This window comes from Falco rusticolus, chromosome 17 (genome assembly GCF_015220075.1).
Source record: "Falco rusticolus isolate bFalRus1 chromosome 17, bFalRus1.pri, whole genome shotgun sequence".
Lineage (NCBI taxonomy): Eukaryota > Metazoa > Chordata > Aves > Falconiformes > Falconidae > Falco > Falco rusticolus.
This window is the reverse complement of record NC_051203.1, coordinates 1,735,312-1,763,065: the sequence shown is the minus strand read 5'-3', so window position 1 is coordinate 1,763,065 and position 27,754 is coordinate 1,735,312. Positions and strand designations below refer to the sequence as shown.

Here is a 27,754-nt window from a genome sequence, read left to right as displayed (position 1 = left end):
CTTTAGCTCTCTGTGACCCCCAACCTCAGGGAGACCCCAAAGCCCACCCCAAGAAAGGAAACAGAGGCAGAGAAAAGACTCGGTGAGAAGAGATTTGGTAAGAAGAGACTTTTAATCAGACTCCATTACAGCTGTTACAGGGTTTCTCTCGACTGCCGAGGAGTCCGGCCGGCACGGCACGGCACGCGTGGTAAATACACCGGCTACGAGGGTACATGGGACGAGTTACTACGAGATCTGTGCTTTTACCTGTAGAGGAGGGGGTTGCCAGCATTGTGCTTGCCCACAGGGGAAGTGGCCACATCCTGCTTGCTGCCATGGCTCTGTCTGAGCTGTGCCATGTCCCTCCCCAGCCACCAAGGCCACCCGGCTCTGCTCCCCACTCCCACCAGTGAGACCCAGGCTCAGGGAAGGCTGGGGGACAGAGGGAAGGCAGTGGAAGTTGCTCCAGGGAGGTGCTGGGGTTTAACATGACCTGCCAGGGTCTGGGTGGGTGCCAGGAGGTGAAGCAGGGGCTCTTTTGGAGGGATTGGGAGGAAGGGGCCAAGGGACACCCCAGGATGGTGCAAATCAGCGGAGCACAGCCGGCTCCAGCCATCCCCTCTGCATTGCACCAGCATCAAGGGCAGATCCAGCCCCTGCCCACAGCACCAGCAGCAGAGCCCGGGAACTGCACATACCCTCGGACCCACAGAGCCACCGTCACGGGCTGGGCACCCTCCTGCAAAGCTCCTTTCTGCCCTCAGCACCAGCCATCCCCTCTCCAGACCCATTTAACCCCTCCCCAGAGAGGGGACGGGGTTTTGACCCCTCCTGATCTACCCAGCACCTCCCTGTCCCCCAGCCAGGGACCCCATCCTGCCCCCCAGCAGCAGGATCGGGGCTGGGAACCAAGCTGGGAGCTGACGTGGGGGGACAGGAATATTGGCAGCGGTTCCCCCCTCCTTCTCCCACTGCCTGGAGGAAAACTGAAAAGTGCCTGTGCTCACAACTAGCAGCTATTCCCTGTGCCTCTGTGGAGAAAAAAAGAGGATAAAAAGTGATTTTTAAGGGCTAAAAGCCACGGGGGATTGGCCTGATCTGCAGCCCGGGACCCCCAGAAGGTGTGTGGAGGGAGAACCTGCCCCAGCGAACAGGAGAAACCCCCAACGCAGGCTCCAAAAGTGACCGAGTACAGCGAGAAGTGGATCCTAAACAAACCGCACCCGCGCACACATCCACGCACGCACAGCCCCACGCACGGCATCTACGGACGAACACGCGCACGCTCACACGGTGACGACACGGATCACTGAAAATTTTAACACGCGCACACACACAGACCCCCAACACCCTGTGCCTAACACCGAGCAAATGCCACGAAGAAATACAGTATCTCCACGGATAAAAATAAAGGCGACGTCCCTCCTCCTCCTCCTCCTCCTTTTTGCTGGATCCCCAGGGCAGCTGGACCCCCTGGGGCTGGGGCAGGGGGGGGGATGGACGGCCACCCACCACGCATGAGAAATAAAAAGGTAAAAATATGTCCCAATATACAATGAGAATTGATCTGTACAGCACGGGGGATGAAAATAGGTCACAGGCCACTTTGGAATACGTTTTGTCATTTAACAGCATTTACAGAGACATTTACAGAATAAATATACAATAGAAATAGAGAATCTCTACGTTATTATTCCATCTCCTCGCTCTGTATATATTTTATATATATATAATATAGCTTTTTTTGTTACCTTCTTATTGACTTTGCCTCTTATTGATGCTGCAAGAAGAGGGGAGGAAAGCAAAACGCCTCCCTGGCTGGTTCGGGAATGGTGATGGGAGCGACGGAGGGCCGGATCCTTCCCCCCAGGGCTCGAGGAGCATCACGCCACGGGAGCGGATGGCACTGAGCACTTGGGCCACAGGAGGTGTCCTGCTCCGTTAACTCCATGGGAGCTATGGTAGGAATCCGGCCCCTGGGCTCAGGGGCATCGGGCAGGTGACACTGGGCAACGATTAGGCTCATCCTCTGTTTTGCTGGTCGGGTGGAGGAAACTGGGGACAGAGGGAGAAAGAAGAGATGGGAGGGGACATCTTGGCTAATGATGGGGAAACGCCACGGGTTTGTGCTTCTCCCATTCAGAGATGATGCCGTGGGGATATTTCTGCGTCCCTCTGCACGGGCAGGGGAAGGAGAAAGACGGCGCCGGGGATGGTGACAGGGGGACTGCTGGAGGAGAGACAAGAGCACGGCTGATCCTGACCTGGCGCTTCGCAGAGCCATCAAAGACTGGGCTGCTTCCATGCCTCCATTTTCCCCCTGGAAAATTGGTTAACGAAGGACCTGAGCTAATCATCCAGGAAGTCTCCAGGTCACCAGCCAAGCCCATGGAGAAGGACTATAAATAAGAGATCACAACCCACAAGAGAAATGTCCTTGTGCGGCACCTCCTGGCCCCAGGGAGGCTAAGAGGAGTCAAGGATGTGGCAAGTGGACCAGGATAATTTCTGCCTTCACCTCCCAGCCACAAGGAGAATCAAGGTGGAAAAAGCCCATCGACAGGAAAGCGGAGACAAGGGCTCCTGGCCACAAACTTGGCCTTCCGACTGGCTTGAAATACCATCACGCATGATCCAAGCCCAGCAGAACCAAGGATGAAGAACTCCCTCAGCTTCTGGAGGCCACAGCAACGTGCTGAGAGGGAGAAAGGGCGCAAGCAGGCTGCTGCTACCCTGCCCCATGGGGAAAGGAGGAAGATGCCATGAATACTGGTACCCTTGACAGAAATGCTTGGCTACACGTAGGATTCAGGGAAATGACCTTCATTCCCAGTGGGAGAGACTTGGAGCTGGGAGATGCCAACCTTTCCTAGCCAGCCTGGGGAGACACAACGTAAGGTCACATCAGTCTGGTCCCCAGTAACATGGATGGGCACGACAGAGGCTCCTAGGCTCTAACAAGGGCTCACCAGCCTGGATCGAGAGCTCCCTGGCACTGACTCCCCATAACTGCTGCTCAGCAGACCCCAGAGCTGGTTACCCCCATCTGAAGGTCGGGGAGCTCCTGTGGAGGGGTGACAGGAGGCCATGCACACCCCCCTGGCTCGAAGCTGAGAAATGAGGACGCACGTCCAGAGATGCTCACTGTCCAGCTCACCTCAGCTGGTGGGTGCAAGGGGGGTAAGCCAGGGGGTGGTTTCCTGAGAGCTAAACCAGGACTGTGGGAGGACTCGATGCCCCACAGCTTTGCTTGTCCCTCTGGGACATCTAAAGAGAGTGGCAAGAGGAGACGATCGCTATGCCAGGGATTTTGGTTCAGCAGAGCATCCCATGTGTCACGAGTCCTGACCTCCATCACAGTAGCCCTACCCAGATCCCACACACGCTCACACATCCAAACCACACTCACTTCAGAGGTCCTTCTGCCACTCAGCACGACAGCTGCCCAGCCACGGGGCATGCCGACCACCTCATCCCACGGACGTGGCAACTCCATGTCTCAGAGCAACCCACAGACGCCGTCCCCACACCGGTGGCAACAACACCAAGGAGCCAGCATCCACCGTTTCGCACATCGCAGCATCTCAGCCAGCCCCGCGCTGCTCCCTGCCAACCCTGGCCAAAACCTGGGGGTTGTCCGGGTGTGTCCACAGCTATAAAAACCTACAGGAGATACAACAACAACAACGATGGTGACAACAACAGCACCTTTTTGTGCTATGAACATCGATGGTTAATTGTGCTCGTTGGAATAAGGCCATGACTCCTCCCGGCTAAAGGACAACAAACTGGGAGGGAAGAGCACTGGGATGCCAGGTCCTTTTTCCAACCATCAGCTGCTTAGAAAAGAGAGATTCTTTGCTTCAGATTCGAGCTGCGTGAGAACAACTCTTGGAAAAATATTGCAGCTTCTCTTGTTCCTCCTCCATTCCCCGAAGTCAAGCCCGGGGGATCCTGCCCTCCAGCCGAGGGTTGTCGGAGGAGTCCTGCCCCTCCCGCAATCCCTTCTTCCCGATGTCACCTTAGAAATGGCTGCTTTTGGTTACGATTTTAAGAGGGGTTTCTTCTTCGTCTTCCTTATTAATTAATTTTCCTGTTGCCTGGACAGCCAGGATCCACTCCCCCGTGACCTCCTCTCCCGGTGGGGGTGGTTGGCAGGCAACCATCACAGTTCGGATTCAGGGGTACTGGCCAGTAGGTACCCGCTCCCGTACCGTCCGTTGGGGGCACTACTCATTTCCATGGGGGAATTGCTGCCAGGACCCAGGTAGGAACGGTGCGTGGGCATGGGGGATGGGGTCTCGCTGGGCACTTTGCTCAGGATGAAGCGGGTCTCGTCATTATCTTCCAGATTGGAGATGTCCTTCATCATCCGGCCCTTCTTGTAGGTGACCGAGAGGGCATTAGAGCCATCCGACACGAGGTGGAACTGCCGGAGGATGAAGACCAGAGGCAGAGGGAGGGATGCCAGGATGATCAGCGAGATGAGGATAGCCATGGCCCAGGTTGGGTAGAAAAGAAACTTCTCTGCAGCCTGGAAGAGACAGATATTAGCATCAAGGGGCTGTTACAGCAAGGGTGATGCACACCAGGTACAACATCTCCGTGGCCAGACAGAGTACAGGTACATCTCCAGCCAGGAGCAGCTCCTCAGGGTCACCACATGAAGCTATCAGAGGGTGGGTTCAAATCAAGGAAAAGGACATGGTCCTTCACACAGCATGTAGCTGTGGAAGCAAACCAAAATCCAAGCTCAAACTTGTGGTCAGACCCAGCTGGAGACTTCTGGGCAGCGTGGACAAACCTGGCTCCTTGTAGAGGATAAACAGCCACAGGCAAGGTGTCTCCCAGCAGGAGCAGGGAGGAGAAGCAAGCAGAGCTGTGAAGAGCAGGGTGGTCTGCAGCTCTTAGCTCTGCCCCTGCTCAGCCCGGACCTGGGCTGGAGGTGGCTGGGGGGGGCGGAGCTGTGCTCACCTCCTCTCTGATCCATGCGCTGTAGCCCGGCGGGCTGACCCCCAGCTGGATGATGCTGGCGGTCATGAGCACGGCCATGCAGATGGGAGAGACATACTTCCAGGTGTAGTAGTAGAACTGATAGGGCCGGAAACCCAACATTTCCGTCAGCTCCTGCATGAACCTGCCGAGAAGAAGAGATGGAACCACGCCGTTCCCCACCTTCAAGTGAGAAGCTCCCTCCCAGGAACCCCCGTTGTAAATAATGCTCAAGGTAGAGCCTGAAGAAGAACCCAGCTCATCCAGGTGAGCATGTCAGGGTCCCTCAAGCCTGTAGGAGGGAACCTCCTAAGGAAAAGGACATTTGAGCATTAGCCACAACCTCCTTTGCTCTGGCCAACCTATGAGCAACAGAAGCAGGCACTGCAGGGAACAAGATCACCTTCCAGAAGGACCTCAAACCTCAGACAAAAGGGTCATCACAAGCAACAGAGCATCACAACCAACAGTAGATACCCCCGGGAAGGACCTGCTCCTGAGGCTGGGTTACACCTAGGGCAGGGCCAGAGGATCAAGGTGAACTGAGTTCCTGCCTCTATAAGGCAGCTGCCCCTGGGGCATTCACTCCATCGGAGTTGGCCTCTTGGGGAAAAAGTCATATGGAAAAGAGCTGGAAGGAGGTTGGGGTTTTTAGCCAGGAGTTATGGTGCAGTTATTCTTTTTGTTGTACTAAACGTCTTACTTCTTGGTGCCGTAAATCCAGGCCACGGCGATGTTCTCCAGGATGACCACCACCGTGAGCGGCAGCGTGGCTGAATAATCGTCAAACATGGTGACAAAGTAATTCCCAGAGCGCTGCACAAAGATCAGTCCCACTACGAAGGCAAAGATGCAGCAACCAACTGTGGGGAGCAAACAGGCATGGTCAGCAGAGCACCCCAAGGGGAAACAAGGTCTCCACCATGAGGTCCGTTCCCTGCACCAGCAGGGCCCAGTACGCATCCATTATGTCCACACTCTTCTGGGGTGACTCCCCAGGGCAATGGCGACCCTCTACCCCTTCCCCAGGAGGTGGCAGGAGAAAAGACCTCACCTGTGAACACTTCCTTCCGCACCTTGAAGGTGTCGATGATGGGCGTAGTGATGCCTGACATGGTCCCGATCATGCTGCCCAACCCCAGGTTTATCAGCATCAGGAAGAACATGACGGACCAAAACGGTGAGGCTGGGAAGTGGGTCATGGCTTCCGTGAAAGCAATGAAGGCCAGACCAGTTCCTTGCACGGACTGTTCAGGGGGAGAGAGCACCAAAAGATGAGAAAAAACATGTCAGGGACACAGCCTGCAAGCCCCTGCATGCCTCAGGTGTCTCTCACTGAACCCCTCTTCAAGGAAAGAAAACTCCAGGCTGGGATACCAGCCTGGAAGCAGTGATGACCCCACTAGACTTGCTATGGGCAAACCTTTCCCCCACCCCAGGAAGGACCACTGTGTGCTGAGGAAGACCACAGCAACAGGGAACCCTCATCCTTGGAGAGTCTCTAAAAACAGTTTTTCCAGATCCATGTGCCAGGAGTGATGCAAGTAGAGCAGCTCCTACCAGGGGGAGGCAACGGGATAGGTGACCTCCTGGTCCTACCAGGAGTGCCACCAGGTACCTTGTTGAGTTCGTCCTCCAAGAGGCAAGCATCCAAGCCCAGTTCTTTGAAGTGCCCCTCTTTCACGGTCATGATCACCCTGTACATCTCATTGTAGTCTTTGGCGGTGAGGTGGGAGAAGTTCACGTGGGGCGGGATGAGGTCGTGGCTCAGCACATTGGTGTTCAGGTAGCCTAAGATCTTCTCAGCGTTCCTAAGGGAGAGCAGAGCCTGGTTACCCAGAGGTGTCCCCTTCCTCCCGGGGGGAAGGACAGGGTCTGACCGTGCAAGCCCTTTGCACCAGGCAGCATGAACCTCCCTGGGTTGCGTTACCCAGGTCTGAGCCCGAGGACCTCTTCGCATCTTCCCAAGGCCACAGACAGAGAATGCAGACGGGGTCCCACCAGTGAACGGGCTCTTTACACGTCCATCCCAGGTTTATCTCCTGCTCCGGGACGCCACACTGCATAGCCCGGACTTTTATGGATGCAACTCACTGCCTAAAGGTCACACCAGGTGCCCAAATCCACCCTCCCGCAGCTGCTTCTGGGGTACAGCACAGCAGCTCCCCTAACCCTGCAGGCAACTGGACCATGACGAGTGGCAACTGGGGGATCCCAGGTGAGGTGACCAGGCATGTTGGGTTCACCTCAATTTACAGACTAAGAGCCCATCTTAGGGCTGGATTTTAGCTTGGAGGAGCTAATCCCCAACTCCCTCGGCTACAATGGGACATCGCTGGAGATCCCAGGTCTTGACCATCAGCAACCTGGGTCCACCAAAGCACAGCATCACCCAGCTGCAGAGCACTGACTCTACTGCCTCCAGACCCACCACGACCAGCAGCAGCAAAGACCCACCCACCCCAACGAGAGAAAAAAGCAAATCTTACTCCACCACACATTTCTCATTCATGATATTGGCCTTGAAACCCAGCACAGCAAACACAACCAGCGTGGCCAGGACAGATGTGAAGAAATTGATGAAGGAGACAAGCGTGGCATCAAAGTGGCAGTTGTTGTCCTGCTTGTTGTAGCTGGAGAAGGCGATGACTCCCCCAAAGCCCAGGCCCAAGGCGAAAAAAACCTGCGTAGCTGCCTCCCGCCACACCTGGGGGTCCAGCATCTTGTCCAGCTTGGAAGGAAGACATAAGAAGAAGTTAGGGGGTTTGGTGGTCCCACAACTCGTTCCAGTGGTGCCAGAAGCAAATTAGAAGGCTGCTGTGCCAACAGCCTGGGCTGGTTTTGCAACAGACATGGGGATGCTTTGACCCACCATGATCAGGTCTTGCATCACCCAGCACTGGTAGGTCCTTAGTGTCTTCCCACAGATGGGGAAACTGAGGCAGAGAAAAGTAGATGAAGGTTTTACCTGACTCCGTCTGCCCCAGAGCCCAAGCTGCGTGCCCAGTCTCCCAGTGCAAAGCCCTACAGCTTCCCAGTGGACCACCCCAGCTGCCCTGGAGAGCTGACGTCCCCGTCCCTCCACCCAAGGGAGCCACATGACACCCAACAATGGGGTCTCCATCCTCCCCTGGCCATCTGCTGCCTCCAGAGTGTCTGGAGCTCTGGAAATGAAATGTCTTGGCCAGCGGGTTTGTTCAGCCTCCCATTCCCCCCCACCACATCCCCCCCACCCCACCCCGCGAGCCAGAGCTGCAGGCTGGAGGCCTCCGAGCATCATTTGTCAAGAAATCATAATTAGTATCTTCTAAAAGCCTCACCAGCTAAGCTGGCTCATCTATATTCTGCTTAATGAATTAATTAGCTTGTTAATTAATGGATGTATACCACCAGCGGAGGTTTTGCTGCCAGCCAGCATCTTCCCATGAAGTCTTTAAATATATCGCCTTGGGCACCCCCACCCCGCCACCCTGGGCACCTAAAGGTGACGGGAGTGATACTAAGGCTCCAAGCAGCTCCAGGGCGGTGAGTCTGCGAGGCTCTTGGCTGTCCTGGCCACGTTTAGGGTGCTACCGGCACATCCTGATGATGTATCAGGATCTCCGAGGTGGTTTGGGGTTGGTACTCAGGTTTTTTGGGGTGGGGAGCATGCGGAAAAACAGGGTGCAACCAGCCGGGAGGAGAAGCTGCTTACGAGTCTGGTTAGGAGAACCTGCTCAGGGGGCTCTCACCTTGGGTGTGAACATGTGCATGATCCCATCCACCGCCCCACGCAGCAGAAGTCCCCGCACCAAGAAGCAAACCAGCACCACGTAGGGGAAGAGCGAGCTGAAGTACATCACCTAGGGGAAGAGGGATGCAGTGTGGGCACGGGCTCGTTTTACTGCCTGCTGAGCTCAGCCACCTCCCCATCCAACCCAGGGACAGCACAACAGGGGTGAGGAGGGGGTGTCACACCCCCAGATGAGGTCTGCTCCTCGGGCAGCACATGGCTGAGCTGTGGGGCGCCTCAGTGCGGGATGTAACAAGCGTTGATGCTCAGGTGGGTGTGCAAAGTGCTTGGGCACACTTAAGAGAGAAAATCTGTTGGGGCTGCTGAACAGGAAGATGCTGCTGTTGGCTCCCAAAATCCCTGAAACAAACTGGTGGTGCTGGGGGAGCCCGAGGGAAGGACAGCTCTGCACCCCCACACCCCCTCCCATCAGCACTGCCCACAGCCCCAGCTGGCCCCGGCATGGGGCGCGTTCCCAGGGCTGCGATGAGCACCTGGGACCTCATCCTGGCTGGGGGAGACCTGCTGCCGTGGTCCTGTGCCTGCAGCTCCCTCCCACCCCACCACTCTCAGGGCCATGGGGCAGGGGTCTCATTGCCCTCTGCTACCTGCTAACACACCAGATTGTCACAGAGCAAGTCTGGAGACAGGGATGCTCAAGTGTCCGGGGAGACCATACCCCTCTGCACCTGACCCCACTGCGGACGCAGCCTGGCTCGAAACGTCAGTGGCCTCTGCACGCGAACGGCATCCCTCTCCCAAAGCTCTCTGTTCCTCCTTGCCCTGCTTCTCCTGTGCAGAGTCCCCATGCTCGTTGTGCAAAGGGGGGGCTCAGCCCTCACCCCTGCATCCTCCGAGCATCCATGGAGGTGGCACACATCAGGGGACCGGACCGCTGATGGCCCCTGAACGCAGGGGCTGGGCAGATTTGGTGGCCTGACGTGGCTGAGCCCTGGGCCATGGCTACAGGTGGCAGCTGGACTCAACCCCTTCCCTACACCCTCTTTTGACCTTTTTGAGATGCCCCCAGCTCTGGAGCAGGCGTGAGCATCCCAGGGGACACAGCATCCTCCAGCCACCCCAGCTCTGGGCAGGAGAGTGTGGTCCAGGCAGGAGGGTTCTGCCTTGAGGACAGACCCCAGCCAGGCTCAGGTGGCCACCAATACCCACCTTCCCCGAGGACTGGATGCCTTTGATCATAGCCAAGCCAACAAGGCTCCAGGCCACCAGCAGACACAGGGTCATCTTCCAGTTGAGCCCGCCGCTCTCCGAGATGGAGTTGGAAATGTCCAGGGTCTCCCGGTACCAGAAGTAGGTGGTGGCCGAGCTCCTCTCGCATTCGGTCTCCACAACTGCAACCGAGCAGAGGCAGGAGAGCGTGAGGGGCTGGGGGAGAGTCGTTCGCTGTCTCTTAGGGAATGAGCATCAATTAATGTAAAATTCCTGCCAGAGCCAGCCAGGGAAGGCAGGCACCCCCCGTAACTAAAGGACAGGAATTAATGGGGCTCATTTTTAGCAGAAAGAAGAAGAGACAGGACATAAAGCCATCGTCAGGTAAAAATAAGATGTTAAATACAGGGAGAGACATTTACATTTGCTATAAAACCTCCCAGAGTGTCCCAAGGAGATGCTCCGATGTGATTAAAAACCATTAGCACCATCAGCATCTCAGTCAGGCACTGATGGAGCAGCCAGGTGAGCCCTGCCTGGGTCTCACCGCCTCCCTCCACGGCCCCGGGTCAGATCCTGGCCCCAAGCACCGAGGCAGCCTGGAGACCCAAGCTCTGGATCTCCCAGTTGGCATCAAATCCCACCAGTGGGGACAGACACCAAGGGGAAAGCATGGGGGAGATTCGTCCAAGGGAACCATCTCCATACGATCCAGGCAGCTGGACTGGAGGGGACCCAGTGCCCCAGGAGACACCTCAACCTCCGGTGTCCCCAGCCTGATAGCTACAGATGTTGGAGTCCCCAGTGTCCCACAGCCCCCCTTCACTGGGAACTGTCCCCTCGCAGCCCACCATGCCGGTGGCCATCCCTTACCGGCCACGGAGCCGTTTTTCACAATGGGACACTCGCTCCAGGGAAGAGGGTACTGGAAGGACTTAAAGAAGTAAAAGATGCTCCAGCCAATGATGACGTTGTAATAGAGACCGACAAAAAAACAGACCTGGGGGGACAGAGGAGGACACGGTATTGTCACAGGGCAGTGACCACGTCCCCAACACACCTCCCACTGGGCAGGGACCTGGGGGTGGGATCAGGGGATGGGCCCATTCCCAAACCAGCCCCAGACCCACAAGTGGAGCTGGAAAAACTCCCTTTGACCTTTCAGACCTCTGCATGAGACCCCTCGAGGTTTGCTTGCAGACCACCCCCAGCTTTGCAGCTTCCAAAGCCATCCCGCACACCCCAGGGTGGGGGTCCGAGGGGACCCATGGGTGCACTCACGAGGCAGCTGGCATAGCCGATGCCTCCCAGGCGGGGGCAGATGTAATTCCAGACGCCGATGCTGCCCCTCCGGATCCGCTGCCCCACTGCCAGCTCCAGGAAGAAGAGGGGGAGCCCGATGATGATGAGCAGGACCAGGTATGGGACCAGGTAGGCACCTGGCAGGGGACAGAAAGCTCATCACAGACCCGTCTCTGCCTGCTCTCATGCAGCCACAGATGGACGGACAGGGATGGACAGGCAGAGCAGAGCTGGGACAGGCGCTGCCTGGTCCACCGGTTCGTTTGCAACAGATCTGGGAGTGCAGATCAGTGCTTGGGAGCAGAGAAGGCAGCAATGGAGAGAAGCAAACACGCATGGAAGGAAAGGGTGCAACATCCCCTGCCAGTGTGGGTACATGTGAGATAGATCCCAAGGCACCTAAGGACACCGCACATCCCTACGGGCACATCGCCCCATGCACAAGGAGACCCTCCGTAAGCCAATCCATGGGGACACGCACGTGTTCCCAGCTGTCTCGGACACACAGGCGTGCAGGAGCCCTCCTGTCCACCCGGGTCCTGCCTGCACAGGCGTGTGTGGGCACAGCCAAGCCCCCTGCACCAACACACCCCCCCCCACAGGCACCCCATGTCCCCAGCAGCAGCATTCACCCCACCACGTGCCACCCGGCACACAGCAAGGTCCTTCGGTAGAGGTAGAAACAGCTCTAATTAGAAACTCGGTTAATCTCTACCTAATTGAAGAGGCCAGAGAGAAATTAGCAGTTCCTGAAGCATAACCAAATGGCCGTAAAGGATGCGATGACTCACGCTGCAGCGTAAATTACTCCAACCTCCTGCCAGGGGCTGAGGAACAGGCTCGGAAGCGTGTGGCTCATTCCCACAGGGCGGCAGGCGATCCAAAAGCATATGTACACCAGAGCCTGGTTGTGTTGAGCAAATTCCCGGCTGGATTTACACCTCGGTGACAGCCACCACCCCCTGGCCGCAGACAGGACCTGTGGCAGTTGATGCTGCTCCGCGCAGTGGAACCACAAAGCAGCTCAGCCCACAACAGTGTCCCGAGCCAAGCGCCGTGGCAGCAGGGTGGGGATGAATGTGTTAGGAACACAGGTGGGGAGAGAAATGAAGAGGCAGCAGCCCAGCATGATGAGGAGGATGAAAGGAGAGGCAGAGAGCAGGACAGAGCGTGGTGTAACTCGGGAAGGACCACGAGTCACTGCAAAACCCTCCTGGGCATCCACACTCAGCCCGTGGACAGACGGATGGAGATGAGACAGATGGACAGATTCAAATGCAAATTTGTCCAATATTGGAGAATTTCTTCCTGTGATCTCTGGGAAGACGGGCGCCAGCACGGTGGTGCACCACAGACACGATCCGCGCATCACTGCGCTCGGCAGCACCAGCGTGGAAGCACGGCAGGCAGTGCTGCCAGCCCATGCTGGCTCCTGGCACACCAAGTCCTGGAAATTTGGCTCCAGCCCATCCTCCTACCAGCACGCAGCCGTCCTCCCCCGCAGACACCTGCTTGGGGACCAGGAGAGAAAGCAGCAGCCACCACCCCATCCCGGGGCTGCTCAGCACACCCAGGGGGGTCCGACCATCAGTACCCAGCTCCCGCATCCATCTGGCATCGGCCTCACAGCCCGGTGGGAACCCCAGTCAGGGGCCGAGAGGGTTAAATATGGTTGGAAGAAAAGGCAGAAATTCAGTGTCTGCCCCACGGGTCAGGGGAGATGATGCCACTTGGCCAAAAGAAAAAGTGCAGGAAAGCTCAGCGATCTGCTGCTCAAGGCAGTTCCCAGTTTGTGCCTCAGTTTCCCCACCTGTAAAACAGAGCAATGCTTGGGGCAGCTTGTAAAGCCGTTTTTGAGACCCGCTGCAGGAAGATATTTTGCAACAGCAAGGAGCACCTCAAACCAGCTCCTTGTCCTGGTCCCTGCCTGGCTCCGTGCCCCTGCATCCCACCGCAGGATGGGGCCAAGCTGCCAGGTTCAAACCCAGCACACCCGTCTCCTCTGCTGCAGCAGGTCTCCGGGCTGCTGTACGTTCAGTTCTCTGTCCCCATCTGGCCTTTTGTCTAAAACCACTTGCTTAATGCTCCCCACGGATAGACAGCAAATTCAGCCCTGGGTTTGCTAGGGAATACACCAGGATGAATCCCAGCCTGGGAATACAAGCTGCTCCTCCCGTTACCCAGCACCTGAGACAGCCGAGGCTAAAGCCCCGCAGACACACAGGACAGTAGAGACCTTGGCATAAGTTGAGAAATTTTCATTCATTGCACTAATTACAGTTAGCTATTGACTGCTGTGCCAGTGGGGAAACTGAGGCACGGCTGGGTTAAGTGCTTACAGAGAAGCAGGACCGTGGATCTCCAGCCTCTGGGTCTGAGCTCGTTCCTAATCTCATTTAATCAGGAAAATCTGCTTGGAAGTCAGAGGCCAGATGCTGAGAGCTGTGTAATGAAACCAGCAGGGATGTATCGATCTATCCCAGCCCCGAATTTACCGGGGTGCTGCCCCCACCCTCCTTCAGGCCAGCGTACAACCCTCCCCGCCACATCCAACGCACACGTGCACCAGCACGTGCAACGCAGCTAACACGGGTGCCCGAGCCCCACAGCACCTGCGGATACTCGCTGCAACCCAAGACCACGCTGAGACACCCCCCAGTCAGTTTTGCAACGCGCCGTGCAAAGCTGTGCTGCACCGAAACCCAGCCTGGCCTGGACCCAAACTGGGGCGCAGGGAGCTAAGTGTGCCAGCGGCTGGGGAGATGCTGGGATGCAGGAACCGGCCGCAGTGTGCTCCATCCCAGCCGGGAAGGCAACGGGGGTGCGAGCAGCCCCCGGGTGGGAAGTGCTGACTGCACAGGTCTTCCTTTGGGAGAATGACTCATCGTGAAGATGACACCAGAGATGTTTTAATTATTGAGAGCGCTGCAGGCTTGCCAGCCCTGGGGCTGGGGGCACGCCAAATGACGCAGTGCCGGGAACAAGGGGAGGGCAAGCGGGAGAGGGGAAAGCTGGGCTGATCCCGGCCGTGTTCAGTGCCTCTCGGCAGCGGCTGCTTCGCATCACGGCAAAGGTCAGGGCTGCGGTGGAGCGGTCTCAAGGGCTGCATTTGGATTAACGATGAGCACCTAATGATGCCCTCTCATCGCTGTCATGAAGGGTGTCAGGTCTCAGCCTGGCTGGAAGAGACCCGGCCCTCTGGGCTGCTCCTGGAAGCCTAGGGTGGGATGGGAGGACAGGCTGGCTGGAAGGAGGATCTGGGAAGGGACTGGTGCCTACCCAAAGTGGCTTCAGGACCTAGGGAAATGGAGGGACTCTCTCTTCCTTTCCCCCCACCCCACCCCTAGTTCCCACATTGCCCCAACAGGAATTGAGGGCTCCAGCAAGAAATCCGGGCTCCCAGCCTGGGATTCACGCCGAGTTTGGAGCGGGCAGGTGGACACCCTTTAGGAAGAGGCCATTCCCGCATCGCTGAACTGATGAACGTGCAGCCGTGAGCAGCTCCTGGTGGCCCCTTTCCTCCTTCAGAGCCCCAGTAACCCCCGTCCTGCCCCAGGACCCACACCCTGACATGCCAGGAGGCAGGAATGGGCCATATCCCCCTCCCCAAGGGCTGAGCCCACCCCTGCCCATCTCTCACCTCCTCCGTTCTTCTGGCACAGGTAGGGGAAGCGCCAGACGTTGCCCAGCCCCACGGAGTAGCCGATCTGTGCCAGGATGTACTGCAGCTTGCTGTTCCACGCTGGCCGGTTCTCCGCATCCAGATCCTCATCTCCATCCTTCTGCTTATCCCAGGTCTCCCCCGTCACGTTGAGGACGCTGCGTTTGTAGTCCACGGGCTCTTCGTGGGCCAGCAGGTCGGCCACCGACTCGGTGACATGCTCGCTGCTGTGCTCCCGCTGCGTCACCTTGCTGTTCTTTGGCATCGGGACGGCTCCACGTGGCCCCGGGGGGCGGGATGGCGTCAAGGGAGAAGATAAACGTCCCGCAGGGAATGGCACCTGTGTGAGCTACAGCTCAGGTCTCACCTCCTCTTCATCAGCAGGACCTGGGTGGGGGGGAAGGGGTCAACAGAGGGTGAATGGGTTTTGCCTTACCCCCAGGGTGTCCTGGTGCTGGTGGGACCAGCAGCACAAGGGGGAGAAGGGTCCCCATCACCCCACACCTTGGGGACCTCCCTCTGGACTGGGGGATGTGAAGGGCCCCCTTCTCCATGAAGGACCAGGAGCAACCCCCTGGTTCAGCCTTCACAGAGCATCCTGTAACACACATCCCTCATCACGGACCCACCTTGTCCGGAGAGCACCACACCAGTCACACCAGTTAACACCAGTTTGCCCCCACCGCCTCATTCCCAAAACCAACGGCAGCAGATGCCATGGGTGCAGTCAGGGTGATTTTTGGACCCACGGAGGGAGCGTGGGTGGGAGCGTGGGTTCGCCGCCGGCGTGGTGACGAGCGGGTGCGCGTGGTGAGCTGCGTTTGCAAACAGGCAGCTGCACGTTTGCACCGGGGACTCCTCCAGCTGCGGAGCGATGCTGCACAGAGGCATTTCAGGGGGTGCCCACAACCCAGCTGAGCACTGAAGTGCTTGCCCCTGCCTCAAAAAGCTTGGGGGCATCAGAGAAATCCACTCTGCTGGGGATCCCCAAGCCAGGAATGAACCACATCCCTCCTCTTCATACTGGGAGAACTGGGGTCAGACTGGCAGCTCCCACCCCAGCTGGGAAGAAAACACAGAAAGCGCAAAAGAAGCCCCATGTCTTGAAAAAATGACTATCCCCAAGGGTCACACTTTCTTTCCTCCCCCCTCCACCCCTACTTTCCAGGGGACAGCAGGCTGGACACTGGCCGCTGGCAGAGCGATGGTGCCGTGCTCTAGGACCTGTCCCACCCCGACCAGGCTGCAGCATCATCTCCCCCTCACTCCGGGGGCTTTCTCATTCAGTTCAAAGCTTGTACAAGACCCAGGTGGCATCTCACAGGTGACGCTGCACAAATAACCCATCAGCACAGGCTCGGGGCAGCGTGGGCGTGCTGGTCTTTACCACAATGGATGATGCAGGATGGGCGATGTGGGATGGATCTCCTTGCTGTCCCCTCTGGCGAGCCAAAGGAAAACTCTCCCGTGATTTTCCAGAGCCATCCCCAGCTCTTCTTTCCTTTGGACAAACATCCAGCTCTTTGACCCAATTCAGCCCACAATCCCAAATCTTTTCACAGCAGCAGGTTCAGCCCATCCCCAACCAGCACACCGAGGTCCCAGCGTGGTGTGGGAGGAAGAAAAGCACCTGCAGCAGGAAACGTCACCCTCATCACCCTCACCTCGGTGGTTTTTCACCCCTGAAGAAAGTTCTCCCTTTGCCAGGCATCGCTCCTATTAGAAAAGCTATTTTCGGCTGTCGGCTGCATCCGTTGCCAGGCAACTGTGTCAGCTCCAAATCTTTCCTGGATCCGGCTCCTCCAGAGAAGCCGTTTGAATTATTCTTTCAAGCCTGGCCCAGCAATGTTTAATTTCCTAACGAGGGCTCATTCACGTAAACCGCTCATGGCTTGATAGAGGCAATTACCGGCACGTGGCTGCCCAGGGCTGGAGCACCCTCAGCCAGGATGGGGACAGGCACAGAGGGTGGGGAAGGGCCTCATCCAGCAGCCAGGAAAGGAAATCATTGGGATTTCCATCGATTTTGGATTAGGCTCTGGATAAATTAGTACAGACCTGGCTGAATCACCCCCAAATTATTTGCTTCACCCTGTCTGCTCAGCAGCTACTGAAGCTCCTTTGGAGCAAAGGTGACTCAGACCTTCAGGACAGCCCAGCCTTGGGGGATAAATTATCTCTTTACATTAGGGATAGCGCCCAGAAGACCTAGGATCTGCTGGCCAAGCCCCCACAGCTCGATGCCCATGGCAAGGGCACACAAACTGCTCTCCTGGGACAGCTCAACCCCTTGGAACAAAGTCTGGGAGGTGCCCAGCCCCGGGGAAGGTGGTGTTGAGCCAGGCCAGTGTGACGGGGTCAGGACAGACCCACAGCATCTCTCTCTGGATCTCTACCTCTCCCCCCTCCTCAGTTTAGGTCCCCCCCAGTGTTATCCTTAGGAGCTGAGAGGCAGCAGGACAGAGGGTCCTTGAGGAACAGTTTTCTTCAAACACCTCCAAGCCTCAGAGGCTCTCGGAGCCTTGGAGGATGCTCAAGACAGCAACTTTCCCATCAATGGGAATCAAAAGGGGTGCCTGGCCACTTTTCTGGGGCTATGGCAAGGGCTCTCTGGGCATGGGGATGAGGTGAAGATGAAGGAGCAGAGGTACAAGTCTTCCTCCCCGTGGGAGATGCACCCAAATTGCACTAGAGCAGGAGAAACCCAAGGCAGAGGTCCAAATCTTGGTCCTGGCATGGCTCTGTCCCTGTGTCCCCACGGCTTGCCTGCGGGAGGTCCTGCTGTCTCCCTGATGGCTCAGCCCCAGCCTGGAGGTGGTGGTGATGCCCAGAGGAGATCCAGGTCTAAAGGAGAGAGGACCATTCCCTACAGCAATGTCCTGAGCGTACTCAACCATTGCTGTCCACATCCCTGCTGGTACCGTGGGATGAAACCAGCCAGAACCAGCACAAAGCCACCAACCCACAGGGCACAGGGACCCAATCCAGGGAACAATCCAGGGACCAGTGAGGCCAGTGGGGCTCTTCCTATCAACTTTCCCAGCATTTTGCATCAGCCCCAAGGCCCACACCCCTCAAACTGGAAAGCGCAGTCCAAATCCATCTGAGAAAAGTATTCCCACTCATTTCTTTGATTGAAAAGGCAATTTAATCAAAAATTCATCTGCCAAAAATAATAACCACCCTGTGAGAAAGACGAGGCAGATCAGCTGACAACCAGGAGCTTTCCGGGCTGGAAAGAGATAGAAAACCCTTGTCACTGACAGATGGAGATTCAGCTTGTTTACTTAGCCCTCATGGCCTTAATTTTCTTAAATGTGCATTTTTTTCTTTCCCTTTAGAAGACAGATTAGGGTCTTTCAGAGCCCACGGCTTGTAATAACCTCCCTTGCACCACCAGACCAGGGGTGCCTTTGCACCAGCCACCTCGCCCGTGTAAAACCAGCATTGATGCCACCCACATAGGTGCCTGGAGAGGCACCACGGCTTTTCCCACAGCAGGACCAGGGAAAGGACCAGTCTGTGCTCGGTCGGTGACGGTGTCTCTAGAGACCACTTGAGAGCAGACGCCACCACCCTGCAGGGCATTACAAAGGGAGATGTTGAGGAAAGCATCACTGGGTTGTCCCTGGGAATGACCTACCTCCTACATCTCCCACTGCGCGGTGTCCCTGGGTATCTCCTTGAATGGGATTCCCGCTTTCACGGTCCCCAGTGGGTGCCTTCATGTCTAACCCCGTGCAGGACCTCACCCTCCATGCAAAGCAACCATCACCCCCCGAGCCCCGCTCCTGCCCCAGACTCACCAGCTGAGCCTGGGGCTTCTGCCTGCACAAAGCAGCAATCCCCCATCCATGTTCCCCCTGCCCAGGTGACACAGGTGTCACTGACAGTTCAGGAGCCACCACTGCAGCAGGTCAAAGGCACACAGCGATGGTTTGCTGTGGTACAAGCTGGATTCACCCCACTCAGGGAAGGGCCAGAGATTAAGAAGCTCCTGCTTTGCTACACCCCGGGGGTTTAACCACTGCCCAGAGGTTCCCATCGATCCCAGTTGGAGACGGAAACACTTACTGGGGAAAAGCTGCCATTTGGGATGAGTGAATTGCTCCGGGAGCAGAGGGCACTGCATCACCCAGCCCAGCCCTGCCAGCAGCATCACAAATGGTTCAGCAGAGGAGAGATGCTCCAAGCTGTGTGTCCTGGCTTGGCCCGTCCTTGCTTTCTCGGGATGCTGGCTGGGGAGCAATAAATGCAGGCTGGAAGCACGTCAGCAAGGCTTTCAGCTAGGCCTGGGAGCACAGAGGCAGGCGAGGAGATGGGGATTTACAGCAGCCTCCGGGGAAAACAGCCACCACCAGCAAACATGCTCTGGGTCTAGAGGATGGCCACAGGGGAAGATTTCTCCTTTCCTGTGTCCAAATTCTATACTTATACCCTGTTTGGGTCCATAAAGGGGAAACTGAGGCAGGAAAAAACACAGGCTAAGATTGGGTGAAATCAAAATTAACATCTAAACCATGGGGACTCTCTGCTGGTCCCTCCCTACCCTGCTGCCTCTTCTCCTTCAGCTGCATCCCCGCTGCACTCAGCTTCCAGGCAAATCCCCTCAGCTCCTAAAGGAGAGAGGGAAGATGCTCCTGGTGAAGCATCCAGCTCACCAGACCCGGGAAGGTTCAGCTCAGTCCATCAAGGTCACAGGGAAGGGAGGGAAGAGCAAAGGAGCCAGAGGCACAGAGGGATTTCAGGAGGTGGAAGGCTGCTCTCGGGTTCAGGCTGGGAGATCTGAGCATCCATTTGCAGCTCCCCATCCTCCCCAACACGCACAGGGCCAGGGAAACCTTGCACCGGGGCCAGGCTGTTTGGCATTGATGGGGAAAACGAAGCAGGGAGGGGAAGGGATGGATCCAAGGTCACCCAGGAAGCCAGAGAGCCCGGGAAGGAGAGGCAGAGGGAAGGAGCAAGCATCCCTCTGTACGCTGCAAAGCCAAGCGGAACAGGGAAGAAGCCCTGGATGCACATCCCGGTTTTGAGGCCAAATCACGAGAAAACCAGCCCCAGGCCCCTAGCTGCTGTTCCCCATGGTCAGAAGCGCATCTGCAACGGGAGAGGGATCGCCTGTGCGGAGCAGGTCCTTTGGGGGGTATCCCACTCTTACAAGCCACAAGGAACCAAGGGCAGGACGCTCCCAGCAGCATCCAAGCTCCGCTTCAAAGCCCCAGGAAGAGATTTTTGCCCAACGCAGAAGCCCTGCAGCTCTGACGCCCCCCCGCCAGCCCTGCCCCAAGGACCTTCCTCCAGCCTCGGTCATGCAAACCTCCCTTCCACCAGCCAAGGCTGGTCCAGGATGCCTCCATCTTAAATCTGTTCAGTGCTGGGGCTTGCTCCTCCCCGTTCATCCTCTCTGGCTGCACAGGGAAGATTTTTTTGCCATCTGGGCTCATTAGGGCTGCTCCCTCTCTCCCCTTCTTTAAACGATCCCTGTTAATTAGTGCCAGGCTCTCACCGCCCTGTGGAGATGACACACTGTGACTCAGTCCCACCAGCCAAGCTGCGTCCCGGTGTGCTCCCTCCCCTACACCCACGTGTGGGGAGGCACAAACTCTGGGCAGGGCTGGCGTGAGCAGATGGGAGAGCGCAGGGGTGCCCAAGGACAAGGGCACCCGCAAGAAGCTTTTCTGGAAACCAAGCTCCCGGCACCGGGTTGAGAGCAGCTCAATGGCACACACCGGGCATTTCCCTGCCAGAGGTGCTGGAGATGCTCTGCACCGCATCCTTCCCGTGCAGGCACTCAGGCCTGCTTGATCATAGACTCACACAAAGGTTTGGGTTGGAAGGGACCTTAAAGACCACCTGATTTCATCCCCCTGCCACGGGTGGGGACACCTTCCACCAGACCAGGTTGCTCCAAGCCCCGTCTAACCTGGCCTTGAACATCGAGGGATGGGGCATCCACAGCTTCTCTGGGCTGCCTGTGCCTCACCACCCTCACAATAAAGAATTTCTTCCTAATATCTAATCTGAATCTCCCCTCTTTCATCTCAAAGCCATTCCCCTTGTCCCATCACTACATGCCCTTGTAAAAAGTCCCTCCCCAGCTTCCCTGTCGGCCCTGTTACGTACTGGAAGGCTGCATCATGACACAGGAGCAGTTCACGTTTGCTGATGAATCAGAGCTGCCTCCGCTTCTGTCTTACACCTACCTAAGTGGCTTTCGCCAGCAAAAGCGCCCAGATGTTATAAATAACCCCCAGCCCCGACAAAGGCAAGCAGAGGTGGGGCTACCCCAGCCACCCGCTCCACCCCAAAGGTGGGGGCATCTCCCACTGCCCCCAGTTCAGGGGGTTTTACCCTCCCCGTGGCAGGCTGTGACGTTACACCAAGCCTTTTCTTCAATAGGTGCCAAGAAACCTGCGGAAAGGGCAGTTTTGCGGCTGGGTCATGAGACAGACACAACAGCGCCGGAGGAAGGGAAGACTTGGCGCTTGGGTTTGTCACGAAGCGTATGAGCCCGTTGATTCATCGAATTTAGTCTCCTTTCATGTCTCATTTAGTATCATGAAAACATACATCAGCTGCAGTAGCGTGACACCGTATCAAAGCCAACCATCATATGATTCCTTCAGGGCTCCGCTTGATTCACCAGATGATCTTTTTCCAGTTAGATCTCCGCGATCCTTAACTCATCCCCTCCGGCTGAAGGTTAGCAACTGAACCCAAACCCAGCCCAGGTTTATCCTAAAAGGCAGCAAAGGGGCAGCACCCAAATCCCCCTGCAAGCTCTGCTTTTCCCTATTGTCATTCACGAAGCTGCTGCTACGTTTGTAAACAAACGAGTCCAAACGCAACCCAGGAGAGGGTAAAAGCAGAGCTTCTCCTCCCAAGGCAACGGTTTAGTCTGGATACACACAGGTCAGCATCTGATCCAGGGTAAATTTGGTCCTCGTGACTCTGGCTCTAGTGTAAGCCCAGATTCCCAGCTCTGTGCAAGCCTGAAGTAGCAGGGGAGTCACTCCGGATTTAAACCAATCCCTTTTATTCCTATTGACTTCAGCGGAGCTGGCTCCAATTGATCCCGGAGGACAGCTCAGACCCACATTTTATTTCCCTTCCAGGCAGCTGATTCGCAGTCAAACCGCCATCCAGGTTCCTTGACCTAGTCCCGACACCTCTAGAGAGACATCCACAAGGAACTCTATGCCCTGCCGAGAATAGCTCAGGCATTTCGGGTTTTTTCCTACCAAAACCAGAAATAGTTGCATCAGCTCCTGATGGATACAAACCTCAGGTGCCTCAGGCACAAGGCAGCCGAAAAGCCAAAGGATTTCACCTTCTGGGTCCTTCACAAAGAGCTAGGACCAGATTTCTCAGCCGGTCTAAGCCCCACGTCCCTGGAGCGATGCAAATCGGCGCTTGGCCGAGCCACCACCCTGAAACATGCACCTTTGGGCGCATCTCACCATGCAATAAATGCACAGCATGGAATGAGGACTCCCCACACCCAGTATCGGGAATCGCACAAAACCAGGACCCCAATCCCCATTTTTCTGCCTCCAGCCCAGCCATCCGCATTCAGGGAACACCATAAAAATCAAAGACGGGAAAACAAACCCCCAACACTTCAGGGGCCGGGAGTGAAACACCTCTCGCAGCCGCACGCTTGCTCCCTTCCCAATGTTATTGTCAAGGTCAACCTGGAAGCTGCATTTCTGCCCATCCTCAGAGGGGATGAGCCCACCACCACCCCCAGCCCCACAGCCGCTGCCACCCCCCCGGCGGCTCCCCCCAGCCTCTACGGGGTAACCGAGGCCATCTGCTGTCCCTGGATGTCCGTGTCCCCCCCTCCCCAAGCCCTCGATGCCACCACCCTTAGGGCCACGCCTGGTGCCTCCAGGCTTAAGTGTGCCCCCCAGCAGCCCCCCCAGCCTGGCCCTGAGCACCTGCCCCCGACAGCAGCGCTGGGGAGGGGGCGAACAAGGCGGGGGGACCCCCGGCAGCGGGACCCCGGGGGGTGGGGGAGGGGGGGACCGGAGGGCGCAGCCTTACCTGGGCGCGGCGGCTGCCCGGAGGGGTGGAACCGACCCGGTGCCGGTGGAAACGGAGCAAATTCCCGGCAGACAGTGAGCAGGTTCGGCCGCCCCGGGGTGGGAGGGGGCTGAGCCCGGGCGGCGGCGGGGCCGGTGCGTGGCTCCCGGTGCTGGAGGGACCCGGGCAGCCGCCGGTAACGCGGGAGCCGCCGCTGCTGCCTGCGCCCCCCGCGGCGGACAGGCGGGGAGGTACCGGTAGCTCCGAGCCCGGTGGCCGCTCGTTTCCCCCCCCGCCCCCCGCCGCCACGGCGGATGCGCGCTGGGCTCGGCACCGCCGCCCGGGGGAGGCGGCTCCCTCGGCTCGGGAAAAAAATGCAAAAATAAAGCAAAGCAATTAAAAAAAAAAAAAATTAATTAATAAATAATAAGGGGCACGCAGCCCCTGACGCAGGCTTGAGTCACCAGGGCTGCACGTCAAAGCTGGGGTGCCGGGTTGCACACACCACCCCCCCCTCCCAGATCTCCAAGGGGAGCTCTTGTATTTAAAATAAAAAATAGCAGCGAGCGCGGGCAGGGGAGGGGGGTCAGCTTTGCCCACCCTGGTGCTGCCGGGAAAAGCAAAACTCCTTTTATTATGCTCCCCCCTACCCAAAAAGAGCCGCCCCAGAGGTGCCCCCCTGCCCCTCCGCTGCAGCTCTGCCCTGGGGAGTGCTTCGGGGGGGCGGATCTGGTCACCCCTTTCCCCCAAGGATCAGTTATATCAGAGATATATATAATAGATCAGATATATTAGAGGGGTCGCTTTGTCTCAGCCCCCACCCAGGGACAGATGGAAGCAGGAGGGGCTGCCAGGACCCAGGTGCTGCCCCCCATAACCCAGTGTCACTCTGGAGCCTTTGAACACGGTGACACTGGGGGCTGGCCCAGAGCCTGGTGACACTCAGGAACCCCAGACCCAATGCTGGGCTCAGTCTCCATCAATGTCCCCCTCCAGCCCCACCAGTTCCCTCTTGCCCAGGGCAGCACAGGCTGCGCGAGGGGCATAAACCAGCTTTGCAGGACGAGGGATTTGCATTAATTAACCCACCTTTGATGCCAACGGTGCAATTCTGCAGGCAAAGGGGTCCCGCTCCCCACCCCAAGAGGACACGGAGCGGCACCGGGCGGTTCATCGGAAGGCAGAAATACGCAGCACCCACAGCAATTTGGGGCAAGCAAACCCCAAACCCAGCTTCTGAGACAGGCTTAATTAATTAAAACGGCCACTTAGGCTGCTTTGATGCAGTCATTGCGGTGTGGCACACCTGGAGAAATCAGCCCTCCCCTTCCATTCAGTGCTGCCCACAATCCTGCCCTCAGAAAACATCTAATTGGGTTAATGAGGAAAGCCAGAAGGCTGTTGGGTTGGTTTACTGGTGGGGAAAGGGAGTTTTCAAAGGAGTTCCTTGCTGATTCAGTATCCCGTGGGAAAGATTAAGGTCTGTGGGTCCTGAAAACCCAGATTCAGTCTGTCCTAGCAGGGTAGCCCAGACACATTGCCACAACCAGTGCATTACTGGTGCCAGGGATACTGGTACCCATATCCAGCTCCCAGGCCTGTGAGAAACCCTGACGGGAGGAAAAACATATTCAGAAGAGACAAACCCCGGAGGACTCAGACCTCCATCCCCAAACCACGCTCTTTCCAGCTCCCGGATCCCGATGTCGATGCACGTTTCTGGCCTTTGGTCCCGTTTCCCTTTCCAGCCTATTGGGCACAAAATGATCAATTCTCCCAGGTAGCTGGGAGCTCCGCCAGCGCCTGCACCGAGAGCCAGCGGCAGAGCGATGGCTGTAACTCTCCCCCCTGCCCCCCGGGAGACATGAAGCCAGGCTCCGCTCCGTTAAGCCTGTCCCGGGCAGGGAAAGGCAGCTCCACACGTGCTGGAAGTGGAAGAGACGCATCGTGCTCCTGATTTACCGCCCTGCAAAATCCCCAGCGTCTGCTCAGCTCATTGCGACGGCTCCGAGCATCTCACGGGGGCCCCGGCAGAGCTTTGCAGGGCAGAGGGGAGTTTGGCGGATGCAAACCAGCCTGGGAGGGATGCGGTGTGGGTCAAAGCCTGCCAGGAGCCCCTCAGGTTTGCAGTCAGCTTTCACCCCCTCTCCGAAGGCACGATGCATTCCGTGTTTTTGATGTGGAATCTTGTTGCGGTCCCTCCTGCGGAGCACGCTTGCTGCTTGCAGGGAGAAGCAAACCTGGAGGGCAAGGATGGAGGGCTGGGCTGGGAAGGGAAAGTGAGGCTCGGAGCCTCGACGGGATCCCCTGCCCCCTCCTGTGGGGACACACAGGGGACAGGCACTCAGGTATTCGTCAGCAGGGAGAGAGAAACGTGCCCCACAGCATGTCACTTCCATGGGGGAACTGCCCAGGGGTTGGGGTGCAGTCGGGGGTCTGGGACAAAGCCATGGGGGAGAGAAGCCAGGAGACATCACAGGTTGTGGAGGGGCTCCTGCCCCCACTGAAATTCAACCCAATGCAGGGCTGGCGTGAGGACAGACTCTCCCAGACACCCCAGTGCAGACCAGCATCAGGCTCGTCACAGGCACCGGGAAGTGCCCAGCGGTGGGAGAAAAAACTTCCTCATTTCCAGAGGTGGAGGTTTTTATTGCACCCCGACACTGTCTCCATAGGGAGATAGGTATGAGCTTGGGAGGGCTGGGGAAGCTGCAGAGCCCATGGGCTGCAAATCCCGGCAGCAGAAAGCTCTCTGCACACCCAGAGATTAAACAAAAGAAGATCAGGTGACCTTATTAAGGGGGTCTTAAGCAAAGGGAAATCAAGCAACCTTATTAAGAGGGGCTGAACCAGCCATTCAGCTCCCCTGCTCCTGTGCATCTCCACAGCGAGCAGGGATGAGCCTACTCGAGCTGGGGAGGGGGCAGTTCCTGGGGCACAGGGGACTCGATGACACCTTGAGGTGTCACCAACCCTCCCCTGAGGATGTAAAGAACTCCCTTTGGCTGAGCAACCATCACCAAAGTGTGTTGCTGACTGGGAAACCGAGGCACAGAAAGATTCCCCAGCTGTATCAGAGCTAAAAAAAAAAAAAAAACAAAAAAAAAAAACCTAGACAAGGCTGGGTCCGGGCTCTGCCATGAACGTGCACGCTCAGGACTGGAATTTCAGGTGATGGCCCAGGCTGTCATGCTGCAGACGGTGCCAGTGATGGGCACAGAAGATGCCACAGGCAAGAAGCTCTGGCTATGGCTGAGGTTGATCCAGAGACTTGGGCTCCAAAGGAAAAAAAAAAAAATATATATACCCCAAACCCCAGAGAGCCCGGTACTTTTCCAACACCAGCCTGAGCAGCGGGAACAGTCTGGATTAAAGCAGAGCATGAGTAATGTCTCCCCTGGAAGAGCAGTGCTCCGGAGAGCCAGCGAAGGGCTGATACCACGGTTGAACACAGACGCATTTCCATAAACGCTGGAGCAGCAGCCTATAAATAACCGCCTGAATTTACCGCTGCTCTCATGTGACCCTGATCCCCGCATTTTCGGCTGCCATCTGTCACCATGGAAATGGCATCACAGGGCCACCAACCATTCATTCATAAGACTGGTCCAGGGGAGGGGGCCCGGCATGGGGGAGACGTCGCCAAGGCTTTTTAAAAGGTGAAAGTTGTGATTGGGGGAGGAGAAAAATACAGCGGGGCGAGTGGGTGAGGATGGAGCGGTCCTTCGCAAGAGGGATGCGGCACAGCCTGCATTTCCCAACCCTCTGCAGCCAGGCAGGGACACCTGGCAGAGCCACGGGGAGGGAGGGACAGTCGGACAAACCCAGATGGACAGAGAGCAGGGATGGACACAACATTTGCAGGGATGAAAGAATCCCACCCTGGTCAGCCCCCAGCAGTTCGGAGCATCATGAGGGTGCTGCCAGCTTGGGGAGATGCATTTACCCCTCCCGGCCGCAGGCATCACCCTGCACCTTGGGGAGGAGACGGCTGCCTTAATAATTCACCTTAATGCCTCCTCCGCTGGTGATTTCCCCCCCAAAGCAGAGTGCAAACAGGGAGGGATTAACAGGACAGTGAGCGTGGAGCTGTCGGTATGCTCAGAAGATGATTTTCCACCTAAGCTGTCAAGCCGACCTACATTCAAGTGATAATAATCGAAGGGGATAATGCCCTCCAGTTTCTAAATATGTATTTGCCTGCAAAGCCAGGGCCTGTCGCGGCTCGTTCAAGGCTGGGGGCTGCTAACGCGGAGGGAAAGGAGCAGAGCCTGGGAAAGGAGAGCCCGGCCTGATTCAGAGCAAAGGAATTTCTGGCTCTTACAGAGCATTTTCCATGCGAGGATCCCAGCCCGCTGTGCCAGGCTGCTTCCCCCATCCCATGGGGCCAAGGGATGCGCCCAAGGTGAGGCGGTGGCACAGCCAGGATCCCAACCAGACCATTCCTCTTGGATTTGTCCTCTCTATCCCAGAGATGCCCCCTCATCATCATCACGAGGGGGCACAGGGACACCTTGAGCCGGTGGCCATTAAGCCCACGCAGACGTGATGGCACATCCCAGGGCTCCCAAACCTGCCGGGTCACTCGCGCAGGATGACAACACCGCGGGGTACCGTGTCACCAAAAGAGGAGAAAATGCCAGACAGCCCCAACTGGAAACATCATGAATCATGGAGAAAATAACCTTTAAAAGAAACCTCCACCATTTAGTAGTGATCTTAATGGACCCAGCCCCAGTGCCCCTCCATGCACTCACCTGTTGGTTGATGTTCTCTGGGGCTGCAAGGGGCAGGGACCATCTATTTTTGGCCTGGAGCTCATGTCTAAAAACCAAAAGGGTGGTTGGGAG

The 27,754-nt window shown here is 57.1% G+C and overlaps 1 protein-coding gene across 2 annotated transcripts; it reads right to left on the bottom strand.

The window, feature by feature from the left end:
* Positions 1 to 104: 104 nt before the first annotated feature.
* On the bottom strand, positions 105 to 23,188 carry SLC6A17 (solute carrier family 6 member 17). 2 transcript variants are annotated; one of them, XM_037410827.1, is made up of 12 exons: positions 22,926 to 23,188; positions 14,859 to 15,266; positions 11,198 to 11,355; positions 10,790 to 10,916; positions 9,917 to 10,098; positions 8,706 to 8,816; positions 7,464 to 7,705; positions 6,593 to 6,785; positions 6,029 to 6,221; positions 5,678 to 5,837; positions 4,957 to 5,119; positions 4,148 to 4,516 (listed from the first exon to the last, which is right to left on the bottom strand). In XM_037410827.1, exons 2-12 carry the CDS (start codon positions 15,142 to 15,144, stop codon positions 4,148 to 4,150), a joined length of 2,184 nt encoding a protein of 727 aa, XP_037266724.1. In that variant the 5' UTR covers positions 15,145 to 15,266; positions 22,926 to 23,188. The 2 variants fall into 2 exon arrangements, with proteins under 2 accessions (XP_037266725.1, XP_037266724.1); XM_037410828.1 differs by lacking the exon at positions 22,926 to 23,188 and having other exon boundaries at positions 105 to 4,516; positions 14,859 to 15,144.
* Positions 23,189 to 27,754: the final 4,566 nt, after the last annotated feature.

Coding starts and splice junctions, on each gene's coding strand:
- SLC6A17 (XM_037410827.1), bottom strand. CDS start 15,144: ATGCCAAAGAACAGCAAGGTGACGCAGCGGGAGCACAGCAGCGAGCAT. Junction 10,917..11,197: donor TCGGCTATGCCAGCTGCCTC/GTGAGTGCACCC, acceptor CTGTCCCCCCAG/GTCTGTTTTTTTGTCGGTCT. Junction 8,817..9,916: donor GCATCCAGTCCTCGGGGAAG/GTGGGTATTGGT, acceptor CTCTTCCCCTAG/GTGATGTACTTCAGCTCGCT.